A 14,013-nucleotide genomic window follows, 5' to 3' on the forward strand; every position below is an offset into this window, starting at 1 on the left:
GGGGCGTGTTAGAACGAGCCGTTTTAGGTAGGCGTGGTTGACTCTTAACTTTTATAAAGAATATCTCTTTGGATTTGAGACTTTAGTCTTTGCAACTTTACAGATCTTCTTTATGCACCAAGAGCTTGTAACACTTCAAAGACAAAGGAAAAATTGAAATCGCATGATATGACCCCTTTAATATAATATTCCATACATTATCAGAGCTTGGTAGACAATTATTATATTTTTAGACATTTTAGACAGATGAATTAATAGATTATAATTGATGTTAGACCCTATTAATTTATCATTTATAATAATCACAAATATATACATAATAAATAATCATATATGTCATATACAATTTGGCACTTTCAAAAGTTTGCTAAGCATGCTAAATTATTTAGATAAAAATGGGACAAAAAATTACATAATAATAGTCATAATTTAAGCAAATTAATAAAAATAAATAAATAATAGAAATTTTTATCCCATCCAGGTAACAGTTGCAGAACTATCAAAAAAGGCTAATAATAATTAATAGGCCTAATTATAAATAATCACATTTAAAATAACAATATTAATGTGTTCTGTTGCAAGTTTACATACTTGAGCATGTTTTCTCATGGTTTATTGCTGAGCTGGGGTGGGGGGGTGTCCCTTATTTTGCCTCGCTGAAGGTGGAACCGCCAACCCTTTATTCCTTTTCCATTCATGGTATTCACTTAGAAGTTGTGATTACTCTTGTCTATCTTTTTAAATAAAATTAATTTTATTATTCTTACACGTGACCTTCACCACACTATTTTGCCTCCCTAGGTGGCAAAAGCAAATTTACTACATGTGCTTGCCTTGCATAATGATCATTATACGTTTAAACTTAAGCATTCACTTAACCAACATTAGCCAATACAGACATATTCAAATCAACTGAATTAAAAGGCAGCACAGGACCACAAAGAACAAACTCAATATTATAAACAGAATTCCTCCAAAAAAGTTTGTTAACATGTCACACAATACATAAAGGCACTGTTGTTTGTTGCCACAGCAACTGCCTACAATTCCATTTTCTCAAATATCACACAAACACACACACACGTACGTTCATGCAGAACAAGTATAAGCAAGATTAAGACAATAATCACAATATTTATATTGAAGCCCAACCTCCTCAAGTCGTCTTCTTTGCTCCTTCTGCTGTTCAATGCGTTTCTGTCTCTCAGCCAACAATTGCCGCTTATATTCCTCCTGTTCTCGGAGTTGCTGTTCCTGGAGTAGCTGTTGTCTCCTCAGTGCCTCTGATCGCTCCTTATTCTCTTGCTGCAGACGAATGAAGTCACGTCGCAGAGTAGATTCACCAGGCACGTTCACTATAGAACTGAGGGGACACATCAGTAAAGGTCCTTGCATACGGAGTCCGAAATTTTCGTATGCTTTTTTCCATTTTTTCGTATTCGTCATCCTTTCCTATCAAAATGCTTGCTACGGATGCGAAAACACAGAAAATCGAACCTGGTCCGAATTTTTTTATGACGGGCGAAAGTTTCGGAGGCAGTGTGTAAACATGATTGACACAATGTGAGGTCGTATTTATTTTTCAACATGCGAAAATTTCGGACGAACAAATTCGGACTCCGTGTGCAATGGCCTTAAGACTTGCAACAAACCACCCAGGAATATACTGAAAGTTTCAAGATACATCTGAAGCTAAGTATTTGTTATTTTGGAACAAAAAAAAAAGTTTTTGGCAAGTTTTGTGATACCTGGGTTCTCCTTCCTGTTCTTGTGCCTCTTCTTCCTCTTCTTCACTTCCACTGTACTCATATTCCGTCTCATCTGAAAGGAGAAAGAAATGAATCAAAAATATAATTTGCTTTAAAAAAAGAATTCATGCAAAATACTTCAACTCAGCTTTACAAAGTGAAATAAAACACTACAAAAATCAGATAACAGAATTACACAGGGTGTGGGCTACCTTTATATGTATTTGTACTACATTATATGCAGTGGTATTGGTATTGTCTATGTGTTTTACAACTAATGCTAATAAGCAAGGTTTACTTGGCCTGATCCACAGATGCATGTTTTGCTGTGTTTCTCATCTGTTCACTGAAAGTGTGGGGTTGCCCAAATTGATATGTTCTATGCACTGAATTGTGCGAATAGTTCTTCTGTGCCACAGGAAAAGGAATTTGGCTTCAGTACCAAATAAAACCTGCTACATGATTGCTGCAAGAGTTCTGGCATGCAGGTATGAACAACATTTCTAAAATGAACAGCAAATGAACATCTGGGTTTTAATTAACTCTAGGACAGAAAAATGACTGACAAAAGTAAAGTAAAGTAAATCAAAAGTAAGAAAGTTCAAAGCTTATTGTGACTATTGGATGGCAGACACTACAAATAATGTTTAGTGAAGTTTTGTTCACACATATGAAAACTGCACAGACTTTGCACAGTTTTGGGATTTAAGTCGATTTATCTGGGTTCATCAAATGAAGCTTAAAAATCAAGAAATAGATATTATCAGTCCAGCACTAGTGTCCACACGGTTGATATCTTCACCTGTTGAAGTTTATCTACATTGTGCACGAAACAGACAATGGCATAAGACAAAACACCCGATAGGAGAAACTGAAACATTAATGAAAAGTCAGTGTCTGTCAGTGATTTCAGCCCTCCAAACAGATTTTTTAATTTAAACATTTTTAATTTAAATTATACAATGGCCTAGTGAAAATCCAGACAAAATCAGACAGGGCAAACTCTTTCACAGCACTATAAACTGTTTTATTATTTAAAAAACAAATCATGTTAAAAATTCCTGCATTGAAGTGTCTAACCTCTCTCTCCTCTCTTCTTACGAGTGCGGTCTATATGGTCTTTGAGCTGGATGCGAACATGTCTCTCGTTAGGTTGGTCTCTAATGAAAGGATGTTTCAACAGTTGCTCTGTAGAGGGGCGATGGATGTAATTCTTCACCAGGCAGGTTTCAATAAAGCTGAAGAACTTCTTGGACCTTTGGAAAATGGGAATAGAAGCTTAGAGAGAAAAGCAAAGTCTGGTCTGTTAAAGGGGTAATTCACCATTGGCAAACTTGGGTTTTTAATTGAAATATGCTTCCTATGTAGTAAAAAGGCATTTTTTTCTTAATGCTACACAACTAGAGAAAACAGTGAAAAAGGGCTGTGGTGAAAATAGGTAGGAAAACTTCAACACCCATAATACACTGGACTCAATCAGACTGTCTGTGTGCAGGGACACAAAAATGCAAAAGTAAAATCTGCAGTTTCAACAAAAGCCCTGTAATTTTCAAAAGTCCACAGGACATAGCTTTTTACATCATCCAGTCAGAATTTCCTTGACCAATAAACAGGAATGTCTGGGTGGAGGTAACAAAGAAAAATAATACACATTGCTCATTTACTTACACTATTGACATTGGAAAAATCCAAAGCTGATTGAAAATCCTTTAATTTGACATCCAAAAGTTTACCGGATACCAAAACAACCAAAAGGATACAGAGATGATCAATTAATAAAGGCTCATTTTTGTGAGGTACCTTGTACAATACAAAGCTATGACCTCAAAATACTTTTACATTTTGATGTTGGTATATCATTAGCTCCTCATGTAAGGCTGACATAGTAAACTTGCTCATTTGTAAACTTCCTGTGAAACATTAGTCTTGATAAAAGAGCTAAAAAAATTGAAACGGCATGGTTGTTGCAGCAAATGTGTTTTTATCTAATGTTTGCTTTTGTTATTGCCTGGTTAGGTTTAGGGTAGGGTTTAGTGTAGGTGGTATGCTATTTTGAAATTCGATAGAGCATTATTGTTTTAGCGCCACTCACCAGATATTTCATTTCTGACCAGCCACGATATGTACAACAACCAGTGTAATAAAACACTGACAGATTCACATTCATCTGCTCTTTTAGCGTCACTCACAGGAAATTTCACATTGAAAGTAAAGAATGAGCTTCATTATTATAAAAGAGAGAGGGGTTTTCTGTGACAGAAAAAATCTTGGTAACATTGGATATCACCAATGTGGCTCTTCTGTCACGAGTCATTTATAATTCAAAAATAGTAATAAAAAAAAAAATATACGAAGAGGAAGAGGGGAAAAAAAAATAAAAAAATCACGGGATCGTCTCACCACTTCTTTGATTTGAGCCGTGGAGGAGGATTTCTGGGAATAAGGAAAAGGGCGCGCATTGGATGCATGTCACATAGAGCTGCAGAAAGAGACAGGGGAAAAGACAAAAAATTGCCCATCAGCACAACAAAAATAAACACACTTAAGTGTAGCTTTAGCCAGACTTGGGGAGAAACAGAAAACTTGAAAAAGAGCATTCAGGATAAAAAAAAAAAAAAGGTAATTGTAACTGACATTTAAAGGGGTCATATGATGCGATTTCAAGTTTTCCTTTCTCTTTGGAGTGTTACAAGCTCTTGGTGCATAAAGAAGATCTGTAAAGTTGCAAAGACTAAAGTTTCAAATCCAAAGAGATATTCTTTATAAAAGTTAAGAGTCAGCCACGCCTACCTAAAACGAAGAGGCGGGGCATAGAGGACCTACAATAATGTACAGTATTTGAAAAATAATGTGTTTTTTGAACATTAAAGCATGTCAACATGTTCTTTTACACCAAATACATAAAATAATGTTCTTTAAAACAGCATCATATGACCCCTTTAATAAAAAACTTAATACTTTTTTGTAAAAATAAGATCATTAGACAGATAACATCCTTTTATTTTTTTTAAACAGAATAGGTCATAGACCATCTTCGCGTACACCACTTTATCCTGATCTCCATTCTGCTGCTACTCTCACTGAAACATGCTGAAATAGAGTGAACTGACATAGTTTACGTATGAAAGACAGTGACAAAATATAAAAAATGTTATATAAAAATGATTGGATTGCTTCAGAAAACAGATTAAACCACTGGCTGTATATGGAATACTTTCATGCCAACTTTGTGTTCTTATTAGTGTTGTCAAACCGATTAATCGCGATTAATTGCATCCAAAATAAAAAAAATTTGTTTACATCATGTGTGTGTGTGTACTTTGTATATTTATTAAGTATATATAAAGACACACATACAGCATATACTTTGAGAATATTTACATGTATTTACATGTATATATTTATATAAATTATATCATATATAAATATATTTAATATATAAATGTAACATATTTTTCTTAAATATATACATGCATGTGTGTGTATTTATATATACATAATAAATATACACAGTACACACATATATTATGTAAACAAAAACTTTTAAAAACTTTTGACCACACTAGTTCTTATAGACCTTTGTCAGGTTAGGCACCATATTGAATATAACGAGGATGCAAACATGACTGTGAAGGATAGACTTACAGTATTTACAATTCCACACACTGCATAAATGTCCTAGATTATGTAATTTTCATAGCAGCTTTCAAAACTGTTTTATGGAATGTTTGTCTACTGTAACTTCTTCTCAGAGAGACGTTTCGTCAGCTGAACAGTCAGTATTAGGGGTGGGCTATATGAACAAAATCAAATTTCAGAGTATTAAAAAATATATATATTCACAATAATGACATATTTCAATATAGTTATTTTATTTTTGTTATTAAAAACAACAAAGAAGCAAATTATAAACAATAGGACAAATACAAATCAAAAATAATCAAAAAGATACAAACAAACTTTCAGTTTTAAGTTTCTGCTACAGTAGATAGTAAAAAATACTACAGAAATGTAATAATCAAGTGTTAAACTAAAACACGGCATGGTCTTTAAAGCAGTGGTGTAATGTAACAAAGTAATACAACTTTGTTAGAGTACTTGAGTATTTTTTTGGGAGAATCTGTACTTTAGTTTTTATATTTCTGTCAACTTTCACTTTTTCTCCACTACATTTCCTAATTAAAATTCATACTTAAACTCCCATACAATTCCCTGAAGCATATTCGCTACTTACTACAAAATAAAGGCAGAAGAACACAGACTGCAAGAAAGCAGGTTTGACGAATCAGTGGTTCGGTGCTTTCAAGTTAGACTTCTAAAAACTGCAGATTATGTAATTTTCCACAAAAGTCAAGGCTGGAGTTTGCAACATACAGTACATTGTACCTTCTGCGATGATATCAGACCTGCCAACCTTTGAAAAACTTTGAGTACCATCAGTGTAACGGGACCCGGCACGAGGTTTCCGGGAGGTGGGGGTGCGTGTATGTGTTGGGTTCATACATTCCTAGATAGCTACATTATTACCTGAACAATGTCAAAATCGTAATTGCACAATGTGCAAAATGCAAGCTTTAATGTTAAATAGGCCCTTTTAGCAGGTCTGCACTCAGCCACACCCACCTTTAACCATGGTTTTCGGTTAGGTTAGGCTCTGATGGCTTGGCACATCAGTGTTTTTTTATGTATTGTTTTTTTTTTATAGCATTAATGCCATTTTAGTTATAGCATTTATATGCCATTAAAAAATAACAAACAAAAAAACTCCAGTACACTTCTTTACACTTTTGAAAAACATGGCTTCTCATATGTCTACTTAAAATGTATTTTGAGAGAAGTATTGTTTATCCTATTTTTACTCAAAACAGGATGGATTGGCCATTATTGAGCGCAACAAAAACATTTAATATCTGTTCCATTCATACTGGACCCCGGAGAACGCCCTCACGCAGAAACTGTATCAATGCATCAATGTTTCCTCTGAGCTACATTAAACTGTTTAAATACATCTAAATGCCACTGTGTGCCAAGTGCCAAATGTGGCTTTCAGGTACTTCATCCAGCACTGCTTCAAAGTATGAATCAAATAAGTCAAGAGCAGCAAGTGATTTTGTTGTTTAATTAACATTAATGACATAAGCCCCTTTCACACAGCAATACCAGTAAATTGTTGTAAAACTGGCAGAATGACTTTACTGGTAAATACAAAAATACACTGTTCACATAGGCAATGATGTTCTGTCTTTATACCAGTAAAGCACAATTCACACATCAATTTCAAAATACCGGTAAATTCTGTGACATCAACAAGAAATGACCTCTAAATGGCTGCACTTCCTGGTGTTGTGTCTGTAAACATGGAGGGCAGCGTTTTTCCTGCATTGAAAATTTTTTAGCGGCCACCAAAGTCAATTTTTGTCCCACCAAAGCCTTTTTTGATCAGTTGATGTGATTTATGAGTAAAGTAAATGACTGCTGTGATAGTGCACGTGTTATCTGAGAGAGAGAAAGAGCAGAGAGGCCCTCCCCATGCACTCTCTTTTCTCTCCCTCCATTGGACATATTCATAAAAATCAACTGACATGATGGTAAAAGTTTGAAAGACCAAATTCTTTTTTCATGTGGAGCATTCAAATAATTTTTTTTCCCTGAATTACCACTGGGTGCGAATTGTGCTCAAAAAACATGTCACCTTATCTTCTCTGATGAGCGTTCTGCACATGCAACTAACATAAAACACACTTTCAATAAAAGGAAAAAAAATCCTATCCAGTGATGAAGTGTTTTCCGTGTTGACATCACCCTGCAGCCCAAGACTGGTTGCCCACTGAAGCTAAGCAGGGTTGAGCCTGGTCAGTACCTGGATGGGAGACCTCCTGGGAAAACTAGGTTGCTGTTGGAAGAGGTTTTAAATCGCGGTAATTGAATACGGTTATAATGATAATTAAAATATGAAACGGTAATACTAACCGTGGGGAATTTTATCATGATTTATCGTCAAACCGGTAATTGTTACATCCCTAGTTACAACTTTTCATACCGGTAAATTTTCATAATGAATTTACCAGTATTTTGGAAATGTGGGTGTGTGTGAAAGGAACTATAGACAGCAGTGGGTAAAACAGGCTACTGTCCCTTTAAGACCAAATGCACGGATCTAATAAAATGATGCACATCCGGTTTGTCAACACAGACTGCGAATACTCTACATGTTAGGCATTTTGACATACCTTTACGTGTATTTGACCATTCAAGCACAATAAAACCTGAAAGACAACTGAATTCATGACTGCATGTTGTCTGATCGAGAGAGGTGGCTTTCTGTGCACGTACTTCACAGGTGTGACGGTCAGTGCAAGCTCCACATCAATTCCGTCTTGAGTTCCTTTTCATAGCTTATTGTGCTTAGTAACTCTATTTAACATTAAGCACGTCTCGCTCTTTTATTTTATCTTTCACGCATGTTTCTTTATCTGTAACTTTAAGTAGTTCTGTGCTATGTGGATATATTTATATAGCAAAAATAAACAATTTAGAAAAATCTCTAACAATAGGCCCTTTATACCATTGTAACGATATATAGCATCATACTGCCCAGCCCTAATCGGCCTGTTAAATTACAGCATTATACTATATGTAATACCATTTGTACTATTAGTTGACTGATGGCTTAATGAGTAATTAGTCATTTGTACTGGAATTCAATGACCAAGTCAACGACTGAGAGGACAGACTAGACCAGGAAATGTGTGGATACTTACGAGGAGCTCCTTCACCCATTTCTATAGCAGTGATACCACACGACCACAGGTCACTCTGGAGAAAGAGAGAGAAAGAAGGCCTCTCAATATTGCAGCACACAATCACAACATTTATATGCATACCAGAAACTGGTTATTGTGAGAAGCAGTCTAGCAGCCTGTGCACCCACATGTGTTTTTCCATCAAAATGTCAGTTCAGAGCTAAAGTTCTTTAGTAGAAATCCAGGGGCCGTATTCACAAAAATTGTATCTTATTACTAAAAGTTGTTTGGTAAGAGTTTCTTCTTCACAGAGCTTCACAAAGCTGCTGAGAATGGGGAGAAATCTTAAAGGGATACTCCACCCAAAAATGAAAATTCTGTCATTAATTACCCTCATGTCGTTCAAAACCCGCAAGACCTTCATTCATCTTCAGAATACAAATTAAGGTTTTTTTTTATTCATTTGAGCGCTTTCTGACTCTCCACAGACAGTGATGTACTGTAACTCAAATGTTCCCAGACCCAGAAACGTAGTAAGAACATCAATAAAATAGTCCATGTGACATCAGTGGTTCATCCGTAATTTACAAAGCTACGAGAATGCTTTTTGTGTGCAAAGAAAAAAAGACAACTTTAACAATTCTTCTCTTCTGCGTCACCATCCCTTATCAAGAGTACCACGATGCATGCGTGTGCCTTCCTCTGATCGTAAACAAGGTGCAACGCATGTGTGTTTGATGTCAGCAGCAGCACTCACACGCGTCATGGTACTCTCTATAATGGTGGATGACAGCAACACAGATGAGAAGAACTGTTGAATAAAGTCGTTTTTTTTTTCTTTTCTTTGTGCACAAGAAGTATTCTCGTAGCTTCGTAAAATTACTGTTGAAGCACTATGCTTAACAATGCTCACAGTGATTGGCTGATAGAGGATGGGTCTCTGTCAGTGATTTATAGATAGAAATATTGTAGAACAAGGTATCAAGTCGCCATATTCAAATAAAGATTTTAAAATAAAAATGTTGCCAGGACTTCCGGTATGCCTCAAGATGACTGATAGGTGGAAGTCGCTCCATGAACTTTCATCTATTTATTCAGCAGTTTTAGTTATTTCTGTTACATATTCATAAAGCAAGTGACTGTGACATATCTACAAGGAAAAATAATATCGGGAAAATCGGGATGAAACATTGCAGAAATGCTGGCTGAAAAGGGGAACGAGCCATTCTAATGATGGACAAAACACAGATCTCCGTCATTCGGTCATCAAAAACCTTGTTAACTCCATTTGAGTATGATTTTCAGAAAATGTTAAGTGCAAGTGTCTGATCATATATAAAGTGAAATACCAACTCTGATGACGCATTGTTTGATTATTGGGGACATTTTTTTTTTCTTTTCTCCTTTCTTTTTTTTTTTTTACTGCTTAGTGGTGTGCTGTGGGATTTTTTACATATCAAAACTGCCGCGGGAAATACTGCTCTAAATAATGGTGGTCTCCCTCCTTCTTTGCACCAGGCATTAATCTCTATTCTTCTAAAACCCGATAAAATTCCATTGAAGTGTGGGTCATACGGTTCAATTTCCCTTCTTAACGTAGATGTAAAAATTCTGGCAAAAGTTCTCTCTCTTAGGTTAGAAACTGTTATTCAAGACATCATTAATCCAGACCAAACTGGCTTTTTTAAAAATAGACAGGGTTTTTTTTTTTCAGAAGGTTGATGAACAATTTACACTTCGTCTGACATTTGTGCCTAAGGCCTTAGTCTCTCTTGATGCAGAGAAGGCATTTGATCGTGTTGAGTGGGACTATTTATTCTATACATGAAAAAAAACTAGGTGATAAATTTGTGTCCTGGGTAAAACTCTTACATTCTTCTCCCTTGGCGTGTAAAAGCAAATGTGACCCTGGACCACAAAACCAGTCGTAAGTCGCACGGGTATATTTGCAGCAACAGCCAACAATACATTGTATGGGTCAAAATTATTGATTTTTCTTTTGCCAAAAATCATTAGGATATTAAGTAAAGATCATGTTCCATGAAGATATTTTGTAAACGTACTACTGTAAATATATCTAAACTTATGAAAGCATATTACTAATAAAAAAATAAGGACTTCATTTGGATAACTTTAATGGGCGATTTTCTCAATATTTTGATTTTTTTGCACCCTCAGATTCCAGATTTTCAAATAGTTGGATCTCGACCAAATATTGTCCTATCCTAACATACCATATACATCAATGGAAAGCTTATTTATTCAGCTTTCAGATGATGTATAAATCTAAATTTCAAAAACTTGACCCTTATGACTGGTTTTGTGGTCCCGGGTCACAAATGGTATTAGTCCTGATTATTTCCCTCTTCACCATGGCACAAGACAGGGTTGCCCACTGTCCCCTTTTGTTTGCTGTAGCTATAGAACCTCTTGCAATCTCCTTTTGTAATAATCACAATATCACTGGTATTCTTACACCGTGTCTACACTGGATGCTAGCGGCACAGCAAAATACTATAGAACTTATTATACTATATACTTATAGTAAACTGCTGCCTCATTCTATTTATGATGTACTGACACAAAGTTCAAATGATTTGCAACGGTCGCCTTGTTAGGTCCATTGTAGACAGACTTTAGCTGTTGCAGCGCAGCATGACACAACATGACAATTGTCACATCCGGTGTAGTGCAGGAAAAGAACAGAAAATTTCTCTCTATGCGGATGATGTGGTATTATATGTTTCAGATCCAGAAACCTGTCTTCCCATGTCCTAAATGTTCTAAGAAAGTTCAGTGATATCTCAGGTTATAAATTAAATTTGCAGCGAGTTTTTCCCAATTAACTCTGCTGCAAGATCTCTTCCAACGTCAATATTACCATTTAAATTAGCCTCAGACAATTTCTGATACCTGGGAGTAACAGTAAAATGGAAATATGTTGACCTCTTTAAGCATAATTTTATTGCAATTTTGGAGAAAACAAATCAGGATCTTGCTAAGTGGACAACTCTCCCACTTTCTCTTGCAGGCAGAGTCAATAATATAAAAATGAAGATTCTTATTATTTTGTGTTTGCCTCAAAGTGTAAGGAATTTTTTGACTAATTTAATTTTGATCTCCGTTAACAGATTGAAGTTATTCTATTGGCTTTTTTTTAATTTTATGATTGAATAGCATCAATAAAAAGAGTTAAACTTAAAATGTTGCCATATTCCAGGGGTTCTCAAAGTGATGCAAACCCAGGGGGTCCGCAAAATAATTTAGGGCCCTATGATTTCCATGATCAGGGGAATGCGGATGGAATCGTGGAATTCAGTTATAAAATGGAATTTACTGTATAACGTGGACTGTCACGAAATTTGGCAAATTTTGGATTAATAAATCTAAAGTACTGATCAAAAGTGGAGAATGATTAGTGTTAAAGCACAAAAGACTGCTTTTTAAATATGCAGTCTGCATGGTCTGCACATCTGAGTGAATGAATGCCAGTTTCATCCATTGATATCTATGGTTTCATCTACTATACACATATTGAAGCACACGTGACAATTGTGGTGTTTTCTGCAACTGCCGTCTCAATGTATGAAGACATGATTTTTTTACATGAATCTCCAGAACGGAGTCACTTCACCAGAATAAAAAAAAACAAAAACAACTATCATCATATATCACATGCAACACACAGATCATCAAAGTTCTTCATGACAACCTGTCAAAATAAAAGTCTGGTTTACATATATTGTACTACTATTGTTCAGTAAAATGTCCTTCTCAAAGTAATAATAATAATAAAAAAATACAACTCTTATATATTTTTTTTTTTCCACAGAAAAAAATCAAAATTTTTCTTCCATATTTTAATTTTAACAGTAAACCTGTTGTGCAGCACTTTGTTAGGCAAAAAATAAAGTTGAATTTTCATTTGATTACATAAAAAAAAGCTGTTCATGTTTTATGCCTTCATTTGATTACCACCGTTTTTGATAATAAATTTGTATTAAATCGGAAAAGGAAAACAGAATTTCTAAATAAAACATTTCATAGGGCCCTATTATTATACAGATTTATATTGTTTTTTTAATTTATTTATATTATACAGAATATATTGTTGATACATTTTATTTCGTTTATTAGTTTTATGATTTCAGGTTATTTGACATTCTTACAAACATGCAGCGTTTCACTTCACAGGATGTTAATTGATGGACTGGATGCATGTGGATTGCTTGTGGATTGTTGTGATGTATGTTGTGAGAAAAAATAAATAAATAATAATAATAATAATAATAATGAAATCCAGGAAAAATAAAACAACAGTTCCAATGGCATCTAAGGCTTTGTTCAGAGTGTCAGTGCAAATCCAATTTCTGTGCATATCTGATTGGAATTGGATCTAAATGACTGACTGTCCACTAGGGATGTTTGACGATAAATCATGATAAAATTCCCCATGGTTAGTATTACCATTTGATTTTTTTAATCATTTTTTAATAATTTAACCATTTTAATTATCATTATAACCATTAGGGATGCCATTAGGGATAACCATTATCGGGCCGATACTGCGCTCCTGTACTCGTACTCGTTAAAATGCCCCGATACCAAACGCCGATACCACACAGCATGTGATAAGTGCTGTATTCAGACAAAGAAACACCAACAACAGAACAACAGACAGCAGACAGCAGAATGGAGTTATTCGAGATTAAGGATGTCTACGAAGTATATGTATGCAATTAATATAATATTAAACATTCAGTATTAACGCCTGTATAGCTGATGTGCGCTAGCTGATAAGCAAAGCACGCTGAGTGGATTAAGCGTGCGGCAGCACAGATGCGCAAGCTTGTCGAGCAAACAGCCCTTTCTCACAGACATCCCTGTTTGTAGTTTGGTCGGATATGTCAAAAACAAGTGAGTAAACCAATGCACAAGTTACTTAACGGTAAGGAGAGAGAGAGAGAGAGAGAGAGAGCACTTCTGTTGCGTGATCTTTATTGATGTTCGCTCACTTAGTGCACACATCATTTGGATTAAAACTAAAACCAAAAATTATTCAGAGACCAGATATAATTTTTTATATATTTTGTTTACTTGTGGGTGCAGGACACTATAGTTCATTTATGCAAGTGAGGATTGCAAAATAAAGTAAACTGACAAATCATACCCAAACATTCTTCATACAATGGACTACCAGCAAAACTGATACAAATTTGGGACCAAAAATTATTCAGACCGAGTCTGGGAAAAAAAACTGGTTGTGTAAATTTTTGACAGCTGTATGAATAATATTTGGTTTATTGTAATCCATTACATACCTTTCTATAACAGAAGAATGGCATTATCAAGCTGAATTTGTTCTGACACAGTTTAACTCTTGAGTTCTTGTCATATTTTATTATCATTTTCTAATTTCTAAACTATAAACTGTGACAATGTGACAAATGTTGAAGGTGTCTGAATAAATTTTGGTATGACTGTAGACTGTATATAAATGAAGTTAACCAACTAACATTATA

The 14,013-nt window shown here is 35.0% G+C and overlaps 1 protein-coding gene across 1 annotated transcript in view; it reads right to left on the bottom strand.

Annotated features, from left to right (window-relative positions):
* Positions 1 to 751: 751 nt before the first annotated feature.
* The window catches only part of LOC107663326 (mitogen-activated protein kinase kinase kinase kinase 4-like), a 38,761-nt gene continuing 25,499 nt past the window's right edge, over positions 752 to 14,013 (bottom strand). Inside the window, exons 7-11 of the mRNA XM_016453537.1 lie at positions 8,510 to 8,564; positions 4,149 to 4,227; positions 2,829 to 3,004; positions 1,749 to 1,821; positions 752 to 1,363 (exon numbers count right to left, since the gene is read on the bottom strand). Of these exons, the coding sequence (XP_016309023.1) occupies positions 1,090 to 1,363; positions 1,749 to 1,821; positions 2,829 to 3,004; positions 4,149 to 4,227; positions 8,510 to 8,564 (657 nt within the window). The 3' untranslated portion in view covers positions 752 to 1,089. The remainder of the gene's footprint in view (positions 1,364 to 1,748; positions 1,822 to 2,828; positions 3,005 to 4,148; positions 4,228 to 8,509; positions 8,565 to 14,013) is intronic.

The sequence above is a fragment of the Sinocyclocheilus anshuiensis genome, unplaced genomic scaffold (genome assembly GCF_001515605.1).
Source record: "Sinocyclocheilus anshuiensis isolate Anshui unplaced genomic scaffold, SAMN03320099.WGS_v1.1 scaffold2640, whole genome shotgun sequence".
Lineage (NCBI taxonomy): Eukaryota > Metazoa > Chordata > Actinopteri > Cypriniformes > Cyprinidae > Sinocyclocheilus > Sinocyclocheilus anshuiensis.